The following is a 15,842-nucleotide window of genomic DNA, read 5'->3' on the forward strand; positions in this document are numbered from 1 at the left end:
CTTACCTCTTCCCATCGATCGAAGACACAGCCTTGCAAGAGCGCGTCTGGAACGACCCTCCTCCAGTTGAATTCGTACGCTTTTGTCATCTTGTAGTTGTAGTTGTTGATGTTGTTTTTCTGCCTCGCCAATGCTGTAAGCGCCACGTAAGCGAAGCACAACAGCCACGCCTTAGCTGGGTTAGCTCGGTGCCAAATGGTAATTAACGGCGGTTTCAAATCGCCGTTTTACGCTGAACGCCTCTTTTCGACTTCCCACCTGACGTCGAAGCGCGAGGTCGACGTCGAGGAACAAGAGGTGCTGCACCTCGAGCAGTGGGCGCTTGTTAATAGCGCCCTCTTCGATCATCGATGAGCCTCGTCCACTGCCCCATCAATACCGCGGCGGCTGGTTCTGCAGACCTCTACTGCAGACCAGCTTCGCCGGCCTGGGCCAGCTCTTTGAGCTGTTGCCGTGCGTTCTGGGTCTCAGTCGATACTGATCCGGTCCCGCAGGGGAGAGGTCAACTTCGGCAAAGCTTCACTGCGTCACCCGATCGACAATGGATGCAATGACAATGGATAATGACTTTAGTCAGCAAAAAGACATCGGCATATTAGAGTACGCTCCTGTGCAGCGAGAATGAGGGAATCAATCTCAACAGTTCTTCATAAAGACGGAACTGAAGATGACGTAAACTTTGTAGACGAGATCAGCGCGTGTCTCGTATTGTGGCGTCGATTGGAATAGCAGTTGCATGCGAAACAATGCATAATATTGCCGAGAGTCTTCGATCGATTCGTGAAGGTAAGAGAGTTGATGTTGTTGTTGAATGACGACAAGTTTGTTACTTTTTTGATTCAGCTCTTCGAACTTAGACACTAGACGCCTGCTACCAGTAAAGCTAGTCGGCAGGGTCCTCAGCCGACCTTCATGCCTATTGGTCGCTCTATACCAAGCGACTCATAAGTTACACGTAAGTCACCGGTAAGACCTGAAAGAACAAGAAAAAACCAAGCCACTTGTTGGGTACAGTTCGTAGTGTGTCTAAAAAATTATGACAGGATATTCAATCAATTATACAAGATACTAAAGGAAACTAAACGAAAAAAGACTAAGAGTTAGATTAGTCCTATAAAAGAACGAATGATCAGTTCCTTTAAACAGTAACAACCTTTTAAAGTAACAACCTTAACCGACCATTAGCTTTTATTTCGTACAACGTAGATGTATCAAAGTGTACGTCGTAAACTATCTACCCCTACTACAATAATATCGCCACCGATCTATCTACTTTCTCGGTAAAAGGTTGCGCGTCCGCTTACCCTGTCCTTACTTTGCCCTTCTCTCTCTCTCTCTCTCTCTGGCAAAAATTTTCGCTTATCAAACCAATCTCTTTTCATCCTTTGATGCTCAAATCCTGCTGCAAAATTGCCCTTTGCCGTTCCCTCTTTCAGTGTCGCAAAGGCTATGCTAGCTGATGTGCCGGTGAACGTATGTCTGTACACCAACGTCTGCCAGAATTTCCTGTCTCTTGCTATTTTTTGCTGCGTATGCGCGTCTATGTACGGTTGTGGTAATTAATGCTGTTCTCGCCTTTTTGACCATATCTATGTAGCTTTATCTGTGTACATCCCAAGTTGCCCTCTATCTGGCAACGTACATCTGAAAAGCGCACGCCTACGGATGAATGGACCGTCGGTGCGCTTGCTTTTGGTCAACACGTCGTGTGACCTAGAATCGTTCTTGCAAAAGGGTGGACGAAAGTAGAAAAGTACGAATAGCGAAAGAAAACGATTCTTCTCTGCCCAAACGTTGTGGCCTTTTTTATGCATGAAACAACGAAATCGGTCAAACTACTTTCTCGCAGTATAAACAGCGCTGCGAGATAGTAGCAAACGAGCAATAAGCTGAATGAATAGGTCCGGAAGTCCCTGCTCGATCTCACTAACCATTGGTAGAGTTTTCACTAATACAAAAGACATCTTCCTGAGAAATAACAAATGATTTTTTCCTGGCCATGTTGCATCGTCTTGCGAGAACTGGCAGTCACATGATTAATCCGGTTAGTCATGTACAGTACAGGCATATTGGCGTCTAAAGCAGGCGAGCCAATTTTGACGAGTAGAACTAGCATACCTGCAATCGAAAGTGCCCCACTTTTACGTATGCTTCAATAAAAGTTTCAATTTGTACGCAAGTAACTGTGAATTATCCTGTCAAGACCGTCAAAACTCGCTATGGCTCTTATGTCGCTTCTACTTTTTCCAGCTCTTTGCTGTTAAAGGCTAATAGAAAGGGTGAAATGTTTGCTTGTTGTTCACCGCAATTTCCAAAAAAAAAAAAGACAAAAATTCTTATAGTTACTGCGTGGTTTAAGTTGATACTTTATGGGAATGCAGCAACGTGTAAGAAGAGGGTAGAAAGCAGAAAAAAAAACATTGTACACAGAAAATCTTTACGTATATGGCGTACAACTATTATACTATTATATAGCCCATATTAATTAAACTATATAATATATATTATTGTAGTTTTATTGGTTAAGCTAGTGTATTAGACGAGTGTGTTTTTATCGATAGCCGGCTGATTGTGTTTTCGATTTTTAAAACAAATATTGCAAAACCAAAGATATGTCACCAAAGATAAATTCTGTCGTCAAAGTCAAAAATAAATACTGCCATCGAAAACACTTTCTGAGTCACAAATTAGTCTAAATCTCGACTACTTGGTCGGATTTTTGGCTAAAGAAAGATAGGAATTAAGAAGCTAACTGATTTAAGCAACAAAGGCGTATAGAAAGGGCCGTCGTCAGCCGCTCGGTTAGCAGTGGTTATTATTACGTATGAGCATGGTAATTTGTAAACTTATGAGCGCATGCAGTAAAAACGCAAATTTTCATGTCGGAACTTAGCTAACGTCACTCTAGTTTAGTTTTGCAGAATGGCTGGGATAGGGTAGATGGAAACGTTTTACGATATTAAGTTCTAATTGTCCTTTATTGTTACCATGCGTCTAATGGCATAAATAAGTTAGAGCCGGTCTTGGACATCCTACGATCCCGTTCTCGATAATACAATAGCCGGTCAAATACACGTCACTTGTCATACGATAGAAAGTATACGCTATAGCGGAAGAATTTCCAAATTTCTGTTAACAAAAGATGGATAATTATAAACAGAAAACACTGATAATAATAATAATCAATGCGCTGCATCACCACCGTCACCAGCGTACGTTCACGCGCACAAAAAGTTTGGGAACTTTTCGCTCTTGTTTGCCATCAAGCTAAGAATAGCATAAGAGTAAAAACCATTATTTCTTTTTTACAGAAGTTCGAGCAATATTTTTATAGCCTGTTTTATGTGAGTCGAACATGGGGTTTAGCTCCGACGGTTGAACTTGATTCAACCGAAGGCATTACTCATTATTTCTACTATCTGCTAGACAATTAGGCAGGACAGTAGAGGGATTCAGTATCTCAATTATACAATGAACGTATAAACGGTCCATAATTCGATTGCAAACAACTGGACAAGTCAATGCCCTTATTACTATTATTATATTGACAGGAAGGATCATAATTATAATATACAGAATTACGGCCATTGTTGATCTAGAACAAAACTATAAACAGGGCCAATATTAACCCAAGGCTAACTAGGAGACCCAAGATGTTTCCAATTTCGCAACGGACTTCTTTACTCGAGACGTGCAGAATATTGTGATATTATTAATTGTATGATAGTATTAATATGTTAACTCACACTTGACGCAACCAACCATTTTCTTAATGATAGGAATTGAATAAATAATCAGTGCTACCCGAGTGTAATACGACATAAAAGCCATGGCTATAATAAGGTGCCGGCAGCGTTGTTTAATGATACTCCTTTTTTTCCTTAGACCAATACGGTAACGAATGTCAAGTGCGTATACTTTTACATATTTAGGTCTATGGCCGTGCTCCAATACTGTTTCACACCCAATGATGGTTTTTATATCATATCAATTACGAGTTCGGTTCCCCACGGGAGTTACAAGCAATCTGGTGGGGTTGAACGCGGTAACCCTTCTGCTCGTACAGCGCCGCATCACGATTATATTTCACAACCGGTACTTAGAAGTAGCTTCATCCCCACACAATGAGGTCACTAGTCTTTCTACCTCATAACGCGAGCATTTACTTACTTGGCCTGACCCTCCGGTCACACAGCCACTCCAAACGGTCGTTGGTGCGCATTTTTCTATCATGGTTATAGACAACGTCTTGATGTGGCTGCCAACCTCCGGAGATAGGCTAGCCGCTCTCCCTTCAATCTTGTGCTGATCTTGTCCCTGCTAGAGTATCGTTCCCCATTTCAACCCACCATTCATTGTCCTTTTACAGGCCAGTAGGCCTCCTACGATCGACGTTTTGAACGACCGCGGTTTGTCGTTAAAAATCTCTAATGGAGTTGTGAATAATGAGCCTTCGTGTGAAAGAACAAAAGGGAGCAGAGGCCTATACGATCGGAGGATAAAGGACTAAGTCGCCTTTTTAAAGAATGGAATTGTTCACACATACGCAACACCCATGCAGCTAACGTTTAAAAACATAATTAAATCCAGTGCGGCAAAGATGTATCTAGGTGGCGTGCTTATAGAATTCGGGCAACAATCCAAATAACGCCTTAACAAAGGCAATAATGATCGCTGCAAAATAAAACGACAGGCGGCAGCAGCAACTTCGGGAACACCTACATCTTTTAATTAAAAGCACATACATACACTCACTCTATACAACGCTGTATATGCTGTAACTGCAGCTTGTCCCGTCCCTCGAGGTGGCTGTTGACTGGTAGCTTAATCAGCAAGCAGTCAATGGGTTTGCAGACTTCTCGCCAGAATCGATCACGCTTCTATCACGACCGTGTAAATTTAGCGGATCCTACGCGCTGTTGCCTCGACTTCGTCAATCAGCGCCTGAGCACAGATGGGGATGATGATGATGGTGGTTCTTGTTGAGGATGACCGCACTTTCATTTTAATTTTCTATATCGTTCGTTTCGATCTCGAAAGGGCCGCATGTCTTTGCACACCGGTATACCACAACTAAAACGATTTTAGGCCACTTCATTTTGTTGTGTCTAGGCTCCGCTGCTATTTACGGCTGTTGGTATTTTTGTGCATGGTTTTCTTATTGCCACTCTTGCTTCTGCTCCTGGTTTTGCCCAGTTACCCAGGCCAACAAAGCTCGAGTTGGCCAGTGGCACTACTGCTGTCATTGTCCTGTGAACCTGTTGCCTCGTAACCTCCGGCATTGGACTTAATCTCGCCGCCGCATAACTGAATCCCAGTGTTTTACTCGTTACCTCCCTCCGTAGAATTCTGTACAACCTTGCCTATTCACCTTCTCTCCTTGAACACTTCAGCCTTGTGACCTAGTCTATTACGTATAGATCCCGCTCTACTTTCTCGCATCACACGGACTTCTGGCCGAAGCATAAGGGATTATAGTGACCGGGTATACAGGCACAAATATATAAGCACATCTACTAACGAAACTAAGCTGAACAGAGTCGAGGTTATCGGCGGAAGAAGCTCATGCTCCTTGGAAAGCCAGTAAAACGAAGATCCGTTTACTGATATACTACCATAAAAACACGTAGTTGCTTGTAATTTAACTTGCAGATTTCTCGTATGAATATAGCGTAAATAATCATTTGATCACACGGGATAGGGCTGACTTTCGGCTGCAAGATGCGAATTTACCAGTCGTAAGTAAAACCTAGAACTTGTATACTTTTATACTGCGATTCTAATTCTTGCAAATTAGCGACTGAGAAGCTGAAATCATATCTATCAAATGTGCAAATGACATTTACGTAGTGTTGGTACAATTATGTGGGTGGGTGTTGAAGCCCTGAATATCAGAGCTATTTCAACCGGCGACCCTATTATTTCATATACTAGCCATATCTACCTGATATCGGACTATTAAGGGATTACAGGAATACATAAAAGAGATAGTAATTAATGAGTAAATACAGTCTATTCCACGCAACGTAAGCATTTTTATTGTTGACGTTCATGTTTTCCGCTGTGTTACGAGAAAAACGTTTGTTTCTTACGCAAAAGTATCACTGCTTGTAACGCGAAACAATTGAAGTCGGTGTTGCTAAAGATAAATGTCGGCAATCACAGCCGTATAATGGTGACTGTCATACAAATAATGTATACCCAGACCGTGTTTAGCATTGACAAAACATGTATGAAAGAATGTGCCTTGTTCTTGCGTCATTAACATTGTGTACAGTGTACCCTAACTGTTAGTGGACAAGAGAAATCTCACCATTGTGAAAGAGGAGCACTTTAGAATAAATCTCAAAGGAGGTGTTTTGGTTTCGTTCAGGCACGTTTTGTTCCTACATTACCGAAAAAACGTATGGGAGGTTTGAGTTGAATGGCCCTAACGTTGTTCACTGACTTTTAAGCAACGGTATTGCGTAGACATGACAACTGGTAACACTGACAATGATAAGCAAGCGGCGACGAAATAGTCAAGAGGGCCTTTTGATACGAGTTTATGGCTCTGGCTTGTAGGATTGCATTGCCCTTCAATACTGCACCATTGACGCGCTCGATGCATCGGCCTCTATAAGCGATACGATTAATGGAACACGTTGCAACGTTTGCTCATGCCCCCTCAGGCTAAAAGCTCGAAAAAACTGGCCTATAATTCAGCTAGCGGAAAATTTAAATGCAATGCAATTTTTTGCTTGTCTCGCTTTGCAGGGGCGTAAAATATTCTTAGCCAGACTAATATGGCATTAGCGCTCGAACTTAGCACTACTTCAAGTGATTTATGCGGCAGTGGGGTATTTAAATATCGGTAGCTTTATAAGGTCAATTAAGTCCTTCCGTTAGCACTCGGCAGTATTAGGATTAGATAAGGTTCTTCCTATAATCATATGATAGCGTGACTCCACCCTCTGGTCTGTGCGTATTCGTATATTATCGTGTATATCTATTCGTATATCCGGTGGCGATAGAAACATTCCAATTAATGCCCTCATGTTTTATGTCTTAAATAAAACCTTGTGAACATTTTGTAGTTCGAAAAGCTTCATTTGTCTCAACGATTTGAGTGTTCATGGATAACGATAATTAATAGAATACTTTCACTTTATAGGGTGACGAATCAACGGACTCAACGGGTCATTGAGACGATGGTGTTTCATTTGAAATTAAATCGGCCGATCCGATTTAACGGAGAAGACGATAAACGAGAATCAAAGAGAGATAAGGACATCCAATAAAGAGAGTTTATTAATAAATGACATGCTATATATATATATATATATATATATATATATGCCAACACGGTCAGCATCGTTTGACGATTTGCTATCGTTAAGCTATGCTCGCCAAGAGTTGCTTTACAGAATATTTTCAATCCTATAGCAAGAAAGGGGTTCATGTTGAGAAAGTGAAGAAGGATAGATTTGCACCGTTTACATGAAGAATCTGCCTTATTTTTTGGTTTCTATTTAATACCGCATGAAAAGGAAGATCCCAATACCTAGCTTAGATGTAGGGGTCACATTTAAGATTTCTCGCTTGTGGCACTAATCTTGTGCCTGGTTAGCAGTGAGCTCAGTCCTGGCAGTAGCCCCTATTCGACTGCGACCCGAATGAATGGGCGCACAAAAAAATTTATAAGAATGTAACTAGACTAACAGCAAATTTTCTTTGACCCGAAGGTACTTTCTCCTCTGCCCGAGCCATTTTCGACCCACTGCGCAATCGCGCATAGCTCTGAGCTATTATATTCTCGCTTCGAACGTACCTAGAAAAATAGTACTTAAAAACACACCAGATACGCACAAAATCGTTGGCAGATCCCTTTTGTTGTTCTCGAATGCCTACCTTGGAAGAAAGTTATTTTTCGGGGAAACAGTTATACAAGGTCTATTTCCAGCTATTGCGTCTATCTTGCTGCAAAAACTTCAGCAGCTTTTTATATCGATCGAAAACAGAATCAAGATATGGTTTAGACCTCAATGCGTTGGTTAAATATATCACAAGTGTATCCGCCTCTCAAACAAAACATGCTTTGGATTAATAATAAATTGGATCGAAGGAACGTCCGTGTCTAAAGAAAGCTACTCCCATTACAGTTTACCGATAATAACGTCTTTTTTTCTTCTAAATAAAATATTTTCTGTACGCACAAACGAGCTTTCACTAAATACTTCAGCAAATATTATATAGCTTTTATAATGCGTAATAGCTATGGCGCTTATTAATCTACGGAGTTCGGCCTCTGTCTACTACAGTGGTAATACATAATTATCGTTACAAATTTGCAGTGTTCGTTGATAAAGCAAGAACTTGAACTTAAACACCGGCTGAATCTTGACGTAAACGTTTAGTTACGGCACAGCAGTCCAGACAGACATTTTTCATACCAATAAAACGAATGCCCATCATTCTGAATTGCTGGTAATAAAGTGCACGATACCTTCTCACTTCAACGGCATAACATACAGATAAGACACGTGAGCAGTTCGTTGTGTACCCGTTAAAGGATAGGAAGAAAATTGTGTTGTGTACTTAATGAAGCCTTGGGGCAGGTAGAGTCACTCGTAGGCATAACAGGTAGTCATGGTAATGTAACAGGGATGATTATCCTTAAACTTGGTAAAGTCGGCCTCATTCACTAGTAACTTGTTGAGAACTGTTTTAATTATAGGTTAAGCAAGTCTTTGTCGTGGAAAACACTGTGACTCCGGAATCCGAAATTTGACGTTAATTATTATGTACAATTATCGCGAAGCATGGGGGCGAGCTATCAGAGTACGGATGGCCATTACGTCTAACAAAGTAGCTCCCCTCAATTACCCTATGTCGAGTGTATGCGCAGTTGTTGGGAGGGGATTTCCTTTTACTCGCCGGTACTAACCGATGTTGACCTATACCCAGGCGTTAAGTTATCTTGATGTTTGTTTCGCTCACCATAAAGTTCGCGCTATAAATTTGCTATCAAGTCTCGCCTCGTCGACAATTTCCCCAAGGTGTTGTTAACGATTCTAGTTTAATCAGTGTTGGACCACGAACTCGTGAGCCTCAAGTTGACTTGAATCGATATCATTTTCTCGAACAATCGCCTTTAGCCGAATGATCTCCACTGAAAAGCCGTGTGTAGGGATAATTTCAACGAATCTCGCCGCGAACTGCGAACGAAGCTTCGCAGTTAACTAGTACATCGTAAAGCACTATAGTGGAACAGTTGGTAGGCACAACTTACTAACGTCTGTCCAAGGTAAAGTCGGCTAGGAATTACCACATATAAATGCTCGACTATTGAAAAAACTACATGAAAAAATAAGAGTGTCCAAAATTCGGTGAGTATCAAATGCTAGACATATACCAGGCCTCCAAATAACTAGCGGTTCGATGCAGTCCTACCAGGGTTATTTGGATTCCGGTCAGCTAGACGTTGGGTAATGTGTTTTGTAGTCATTGTTCAGGTGGACACTCATGTTAAGTGGCGCTAAAAAAAAAGATACAGAATGAACTTGGCCCACAGATCACAATATTTGGAAGTTACATATGTATTTGCAGAGCGGCGTCAGTCTGTAAACGTCAAAGCGAAGTTTAGAAATATAAAGCAAGCGTTATATCCACTCATAAAATATTGCGGAATATTATTTTGAATCGGTGTCCGTATCTAGATTACTTTCTGAAAGGTATCCGACCTTAATATTTACACTATTAGCTCAAAATAGCCAAAAAGCTGATTCCTCTGGACCATTTTGTAACCCATCTAACTAACTGGGCCTTTGTTGAAAAAGTATTGTGAAATAAACAGTCAACGTCCACACATGATGACACTGCACAACTATGACCTCTAGTGATGTTATCTAAGTATCGGTGTTGAAGAGTCACTATCTACGCATTCTGTGTGCCCGAGCGCAAGCCACTTTACGCTTAAATCACCTAAAAACTAACCCTAAGTTTAGAAGACGAACCACGATCTAAACGGTTCCTAATGCGAAATGAATACTGATCTCCCGCGCGACCATTAATGTCAATCCTTGATCGTAAAACAGAAATTGCATATAATTTACAGCTTCGTCCAAGGCTTCTGACAGTGTAACATATCGCTTTTAACGTATCAACATTAGTCTTGTGAAACTATAACGGGCACTCTCGAAATTATGGGCGACGACTAGCCACTTCTAACTTAGCCAACTTAACGCGAACAGCCATTATGAACTTTGTTGTACCGACATGATCGCATGAAACGTTGCTACCGCTCTTGTAACGCTGTTGTTGTACGCCCACTTGTTTTATGCTTGTTTAGCTGTTATGCTTATTCGTAACATAGTATGTCGAACTTTAGTTTTAACTTACCATTTACAGGTATAACTTGATCGTACACGCGGAAACAAGCCAGGTTTTCTAAAGTTATTCATCGCTCGTTTTATCAGGCGTGCCAATGAACCAATGAATCAAGCAATCGCCGGCGACGCATTACGCTATTACGGCTGCAATAGCCGAGATCTATTTGGCTGTCCGTGGTGTAGTGTGATACGCGAACGTGATCGAGTTTGAGAGCCGGTCATCCCGCTCCTGTAAAAGCCGCGTAGTATCCCCCACCCCCCCCACCCCGTCTCGTCCGGTTGGTGAGTTTTTTACAGCCACCAGAAGCTAAGTGCAGTGTAGACAAGACGTGAGTAATCAGAAAGGTAAATGTACTAGTAGTCTATGGTCCGACAATCTCGATCTTCTATATACTTTATCCATTAATGTTGTATAATGCCGATCGTAATGGAGACAGCGGCTTCGATAAAGTATTCGAAATAAGAAATCGACAAGATGACTAGGTTTTACGGGTTGGTCAGACAGTTTATCGCAGATAGACCCGCTGTTTCCGTGTTTTAGCCGGCTGAAATCATAGCTTAACAAGAAAGGTACTTACTGCCTAGGACTATCTTAACTCTATAGTTGACTTATAGAACAAAGCCGCCTATTGCAACACTAACCGCAGTTGTCACCACTCCGAAAGGTGACGACATTTCGTTTCAATGGCGACTGGCTGCAGCGCTGCTGCGAAGAGCCAGCGATCGAACATTTGTGCGCGAATTTCAAAGCGAAGCGAAAGAGATAGATAGAGAGAGAAAGAGAGTAACGTTGGATCAGGGCGTAATCCACCACAGTGTCGCTATATACGTGTTGCCATATATTAGCAAAGGCAAACCTACGACGACCCATGTAGGGTTTGGGCACCAATACTTGCGGCAGGAGAACGACATTCATTCGCAGATTTCGACTCGCGGACCTATTAATTGATTTGTTTCAGTCCCAGTTAGCTCACCGAGCAGCAAACTGATGTTCCGAAAAAAAAAAAAAAAAAAACTGTGCAATATAACATTGTCCTCGTTATCAAAAAGGTGACGTATAGTGGTCCAATTAATTTCCCTGTCTGATTCTGTTTTTGTTTCCCTTCCACCGAATCCTCAGTCACAGCTTATGTTTAAGCTACTTGATGTTAATTCGTCCATGTTCTCGTCTAGAAAGACGGCAGCGTTTATCACAGAGTCATTCAATGGTCCTATCCTGGCAAAATCCTCAACAGTAAAGTCAGACACGTATGTTTCTAGGTCGAGCGTATATATTTCTAATACACTCGGCGGATGTATGGGCAGATAGTTAGAGGCGACATATGTTACTTTCTTCACTAAGAATAAAAATATACTCTGTGTTTTATAATCATTCGCGCGCGTTTATGGCATAGCGGATTTCTTGTAACAGTCCCTGTCATTATATTGTCCTACTTCTCTCGTCCCTTATGCACCCTCTCTCTGTCGTTTCAGTCCATGTCCTCTACGCTGCAACGGTTAATACAGCCGAAACAGATGGAGGTATGAAATGGTGGCGTGAAAAGTTTCGCACGCTTAAAGCGCTCAGGCGCTTTAAGCGCCTGAGCGCAGGAGACGACAGATTTAACTGGTCGTGATTCGATGTCGACATCAAATAGACATAGTCTTACTTCCATCAGATTTATGAGGTACAGTAAATGCTACACGTCTGTAGCATTCGACTTGCCAATCAGCTGCGTCCGATTCGCTTGAGTTATCTCCTGTCATTCTATATATATATATATATATATAGTAATACGCGTATACAGAAGTCTAATTGAAATGGTCGCTATCGTTCTTTTGCTCTGTGTTGGCAATTATCGTCGACAGGATCACCGCCACTATCAGAGACATTGAATTGAGAATCTACCTAGCAGCAGCAGCAGCAGACTTATGGAACAAGTTGGCTATCGGCAAAATACTCCTTTTATGCGTTTCATATTTAGGCTCGCTAGCGGATTGCCTGTGATACTTAGACACGAGCTTATGCACCAGTCGTCCAGCTGTTTTTTCTCACATAAGCTCATAATTGCGAACAAAGCAATTTGATTTGACGTCCGACAAATAACAAACGTATACGTTCAGCTGTAGGCTTGACGGCGTCTCTCGCGTCAATGAAGGAGTAGGTGCAGAACTATGGTAGACCGTTTTCCTGTGTATCCCACCCCCGATGATGACAAGCCACTGGTCATCGGTATTTATTTTTGGCCAGTGTTTTTTTTTACCGATTATGTGTTGTTGTCCAGATCTTACGACGATCACATCATCTATAACTGCTAAAAGAAAATTGGTGGAAAATTGCTAGCGACCATACGTAATTTCCAAAATGTAACTATATCACTAAATCCTAGCTACCACCTCATTGGGCTTTTGTAGCAGATCTCCGAACGCTACCCAGAAATAAGAATAGAATCGTATATGAAACGTTGCAAAGAACCCAAAAATCCCCTCAAAGTGAACAGATCAAACCTGAACAATCTAGGCCAATCCTAACCCCCTATACCGGAAGCAGCATCGTTCAAATTCTAGCTCTTCAGCCCTGCTACGTATGACAGGAGGCCAGCTGATTCCAGCCATCCTGCACCACTCTATCCGACTACGATTACCAATTTCAGACACATCCTCGTAGCCGTGTTCCCGTAGGCTAAGCATGAATTCCAGTTTTTCCTAACCACCAAGTCTGCGTAAACGTCTGTGATCCTTCTACTATTGCTCCCACTATGCAATATGGTAGATGAGAAAATAGCCAAACAGAATGGACTCAGACCCCGCCGGCGAAGCTAAACGTGATCAGCTCTGTGACCCAGAACGAAGACGCATTGTGACACTCAGTGCGATAGCAGCATGCCGTTCCTCACAGGCTTCAATTGAAAATTCTATTCCGGTTCTCAAGAAATAAGACCTAATGGAACGTATCAGGACAGGGAGTAATGGCAGGTCGGGAAGAGAACTATACACCTTAAAAGCAATGGTCAATCATTGTTTTTTTTTTCAAGCACTGTTTTGCCCTTTTTTATTGAAGGGCTATTCACGGGTTTTGCACGACCTTCTTTCGACTCCGCAAACTACTCTAGCGAATAGTAGATCAGCCGGCCAAACAAATGAGGCAGCTAGCTGGACGAACACATAGAGTGTATCGGGCGACGAAAGCGCGGACAGCACTGTTGAAACGTTTATATTATGGAAAAGAGCTGGCGGGGAAGCAATTGTTACGCCTTTGGCCATAACGACCCCGCATCTTACGCCGCACTGCGGTATTCTGAAATATGTAAATCAGTAAACAGTTGCCTCTCCCACTAGTGCTTAAAATTGATGAAAAAACTGGCGTTTCTGCATACTTCGGCCATTGTCTCTTGGCATCTTCAAGCAGAAAATGAACTCAAGAACGTTTGTTTTTTTATCGACCTGCTTATTCATTCGAGCTTAAGCAACGCTACTACTCTTCCGAAGATAAAACCAGACGCGGGAAGCTTTATATATTTATTTGTAAACTGTTTGTCAAATACTTAGCCTGAACAATCTATGTACGTTGTTGTCAGTTGAGCTCTTCAGTTTTTATTATCAACACTGCTAGTTTATGATTCGGTTATACATTTTTTTCAAATCTAGTTAAGGATCTATTCTCGCCATTAGTATCCACTTGCTTCAATCCTTAACTTGTATTAAACAATGCTCGTATCTTCGTGCGGAACTCGCGTGCCGTACAGCCTGAAAAGCACAACTTATGTTCTTTTACAAGATCTTGTTCTCTAACAAGTTAACTTCTGACGTTATGTCGACGACTACAGAGCTCTACAAATCTATTCAAACTAGCGGCATCACCATAACAGACGGGACGCGTAGAAGTCATACGTTGAATCAATATGAGACAAATGCGTCTAAAAAGACAATCTAACTGTTTTGTGAATAAGGCTGCACGAACAGGTACACAGCAAAAAATCCATAAGAGGAGACGTCCATAACATACCCGACACGAGATTGTTCTGCCATCGTACCAGATGTAAACTCGCCAAAACCTGTGATGTTTTAATGCTTTTCTGGTAGATAATAGATGTGACCTCTTGCATTCATCCTGAACGATCGTCTTTTGACGTTACATAATATTGCATCTATTGCAATATTGAATATTTCTATCGTAGTTAGCATTCTACTTACACTGAGATGAGACTTGAAATTTAGAAGACTTCAGCGCGCTTCATGTATGCTTTTTAATGTGTCAACATACGCCTTTCCTCGCTATGCTGAAGGTTACGCAAAGGTGAACTTCTCTCGTATCGAGTCTATTTACTAGTGCAACTTACTAAGTACTGTGATCAAACCGTAATTATGCCTATGTAGATCTTTCTCAATAATGGCAAAAAATTACCGATTAGCGTCCTAATTGAAGAAATACGCGCAGAAAGAAATAGTTTAATGGAATCTTGACGCACGATTAACTGAAACACATTTTGTTTTGACGCGGCACGGCACGATGATGATGAGCGAATCCTTCTTGAGTCGTTGTATTTGATTGATGATTCGATCCTAAATGAACATTTTCAGTACCAGACCACCCCTCCACTCGAAGCAATGAGGTACAGGTCCCTTGGACGGCTTTAATCTCGCCTACCGCTGACTCAGGTTTCTCCAATTGAAGTGCATTGTTATCGGGCTGGACATCGGCTTCGGCAGCGCGAATTAGTTTCTCCTGCTTCGAAGCGCAAAAGTGCTTCGTGCACTTTCTGTGGAGGGCTATAGGATGCCTTCTGCCCGAAGGCTTACTCCTGTCAGAGGCGTTGTGTATGACTGTTGCAGCTTATAAGGCAATATATCTGGCGATAATCTTTTTTTTTTGCTGTCCCGGTCGCTTTTGAAAGGAGATAGCTTTGACATGCCCGCATCACGTGGTGAACGACGTTGGGTAAAGCCGTTTAAGCACAGATACTTAAACGTTATAGTACCAATGGAAGCCCCTGTGAACTGATGCTTTCTAATTTCACTACGTCGTATATATAGTACTGTTCTTGGTATATGGTAGGTAAAATGGCCTTGTTTAATTTATCGTTTGCTTAGGTTGCCAGGTTAGGTTGTAGTGTCATCCATTAAAATATTTTCATTATTCGTAAATTTCATAGAAGTCCAATTGTTTTATTGATTTTTTTATAATTGCAACAATAATAATAACAGTCATTACTTACTCAGTCAATGAAAAATAGATGACTTAGTCTAGATTTGATATTAACAATTTTAAACGGCCTGTTAATTTTATTTATTTATATTTTCTAGAGAAATAGTCAAAAAAGCAACAGCGACGGGGACAGCCACGTAGCAGGAACAGGAACAGGACAACGAGGGGGAAGACCAGTGTGCGGAGCGACATCGCGTTAGCGGGGTAACGCGATGAGCTATGACTATACGCTGTAATGTCGACAACAGCAAAATGAGAGGAAACGCAAAACAGTTTGAGGCAGTGGA

General features: G+C 41.7%; 1 protein-coding gene and 1 long non-coding RNA gene across 4 annotated transcripts in view; one reads left to right on the plus strand and one right to left on the minus strand.

Moving 5' to 3' along the window:
• LOC111262666 (1-phosphatidylinositol 4,5-bisphosphate phosphodiesterase beta-4) overlaps window positions 1–131 on the minus strand; it is a 139,988-nt gene extending 139,857 nt beyond the window's left edge. Inside the window, exon 1 of the mRNA XM_022837079.2 lies at window positions 6–131. Within this exon, the coding sequence (XP_022692814.2) occupies window positions 6–89 (84 nt within the window). The 5' untranslated portion in view covers window positions 90–131. The remainder of the gene's footprint in view (window positions 1–5) is intronic.
• Window positions 132–9,029: 8,898 nt separating this feature from the next.
• Window positions 9,030–15,842, plus strand: part of LOC147753165 (uncharacterized) — a 46,725-nt gene continuing 39,912 nt past the window's right edge. For 2 of the 3 annotated variants that reach the window (XR_015312015.1, XR_015312016.1), the window contains exons 1-2: window positions 9,030–9,286; window positions 10,390–10,652. This is a non-coding gene — a long non-coding RNA (uncharacterized LOC147753165). The remainder of the gene's footprint in view (window positions 9,287–10,389; window positions 10,653–15,842) is intronic. The other variant, XR_015312017.1, reaches the window with a different exon arrangement.

Source organism: Varroa jacobsoni, unplaced genomic scaffold (assembly GCF_002532875.2).
Source record: "Varroa jacobsoni isolate VJ856 unplaced genomic scaffold, vjacob_1.0 scaffold_689, whole genome shotgun sequence".
Classification (NCBI taxonomy): Eukaryota; Metazoa; Arthropoda; class Arachnida; order Mesostigmata; family Varroidae; genus Varroa; species Varroa jacobsoni.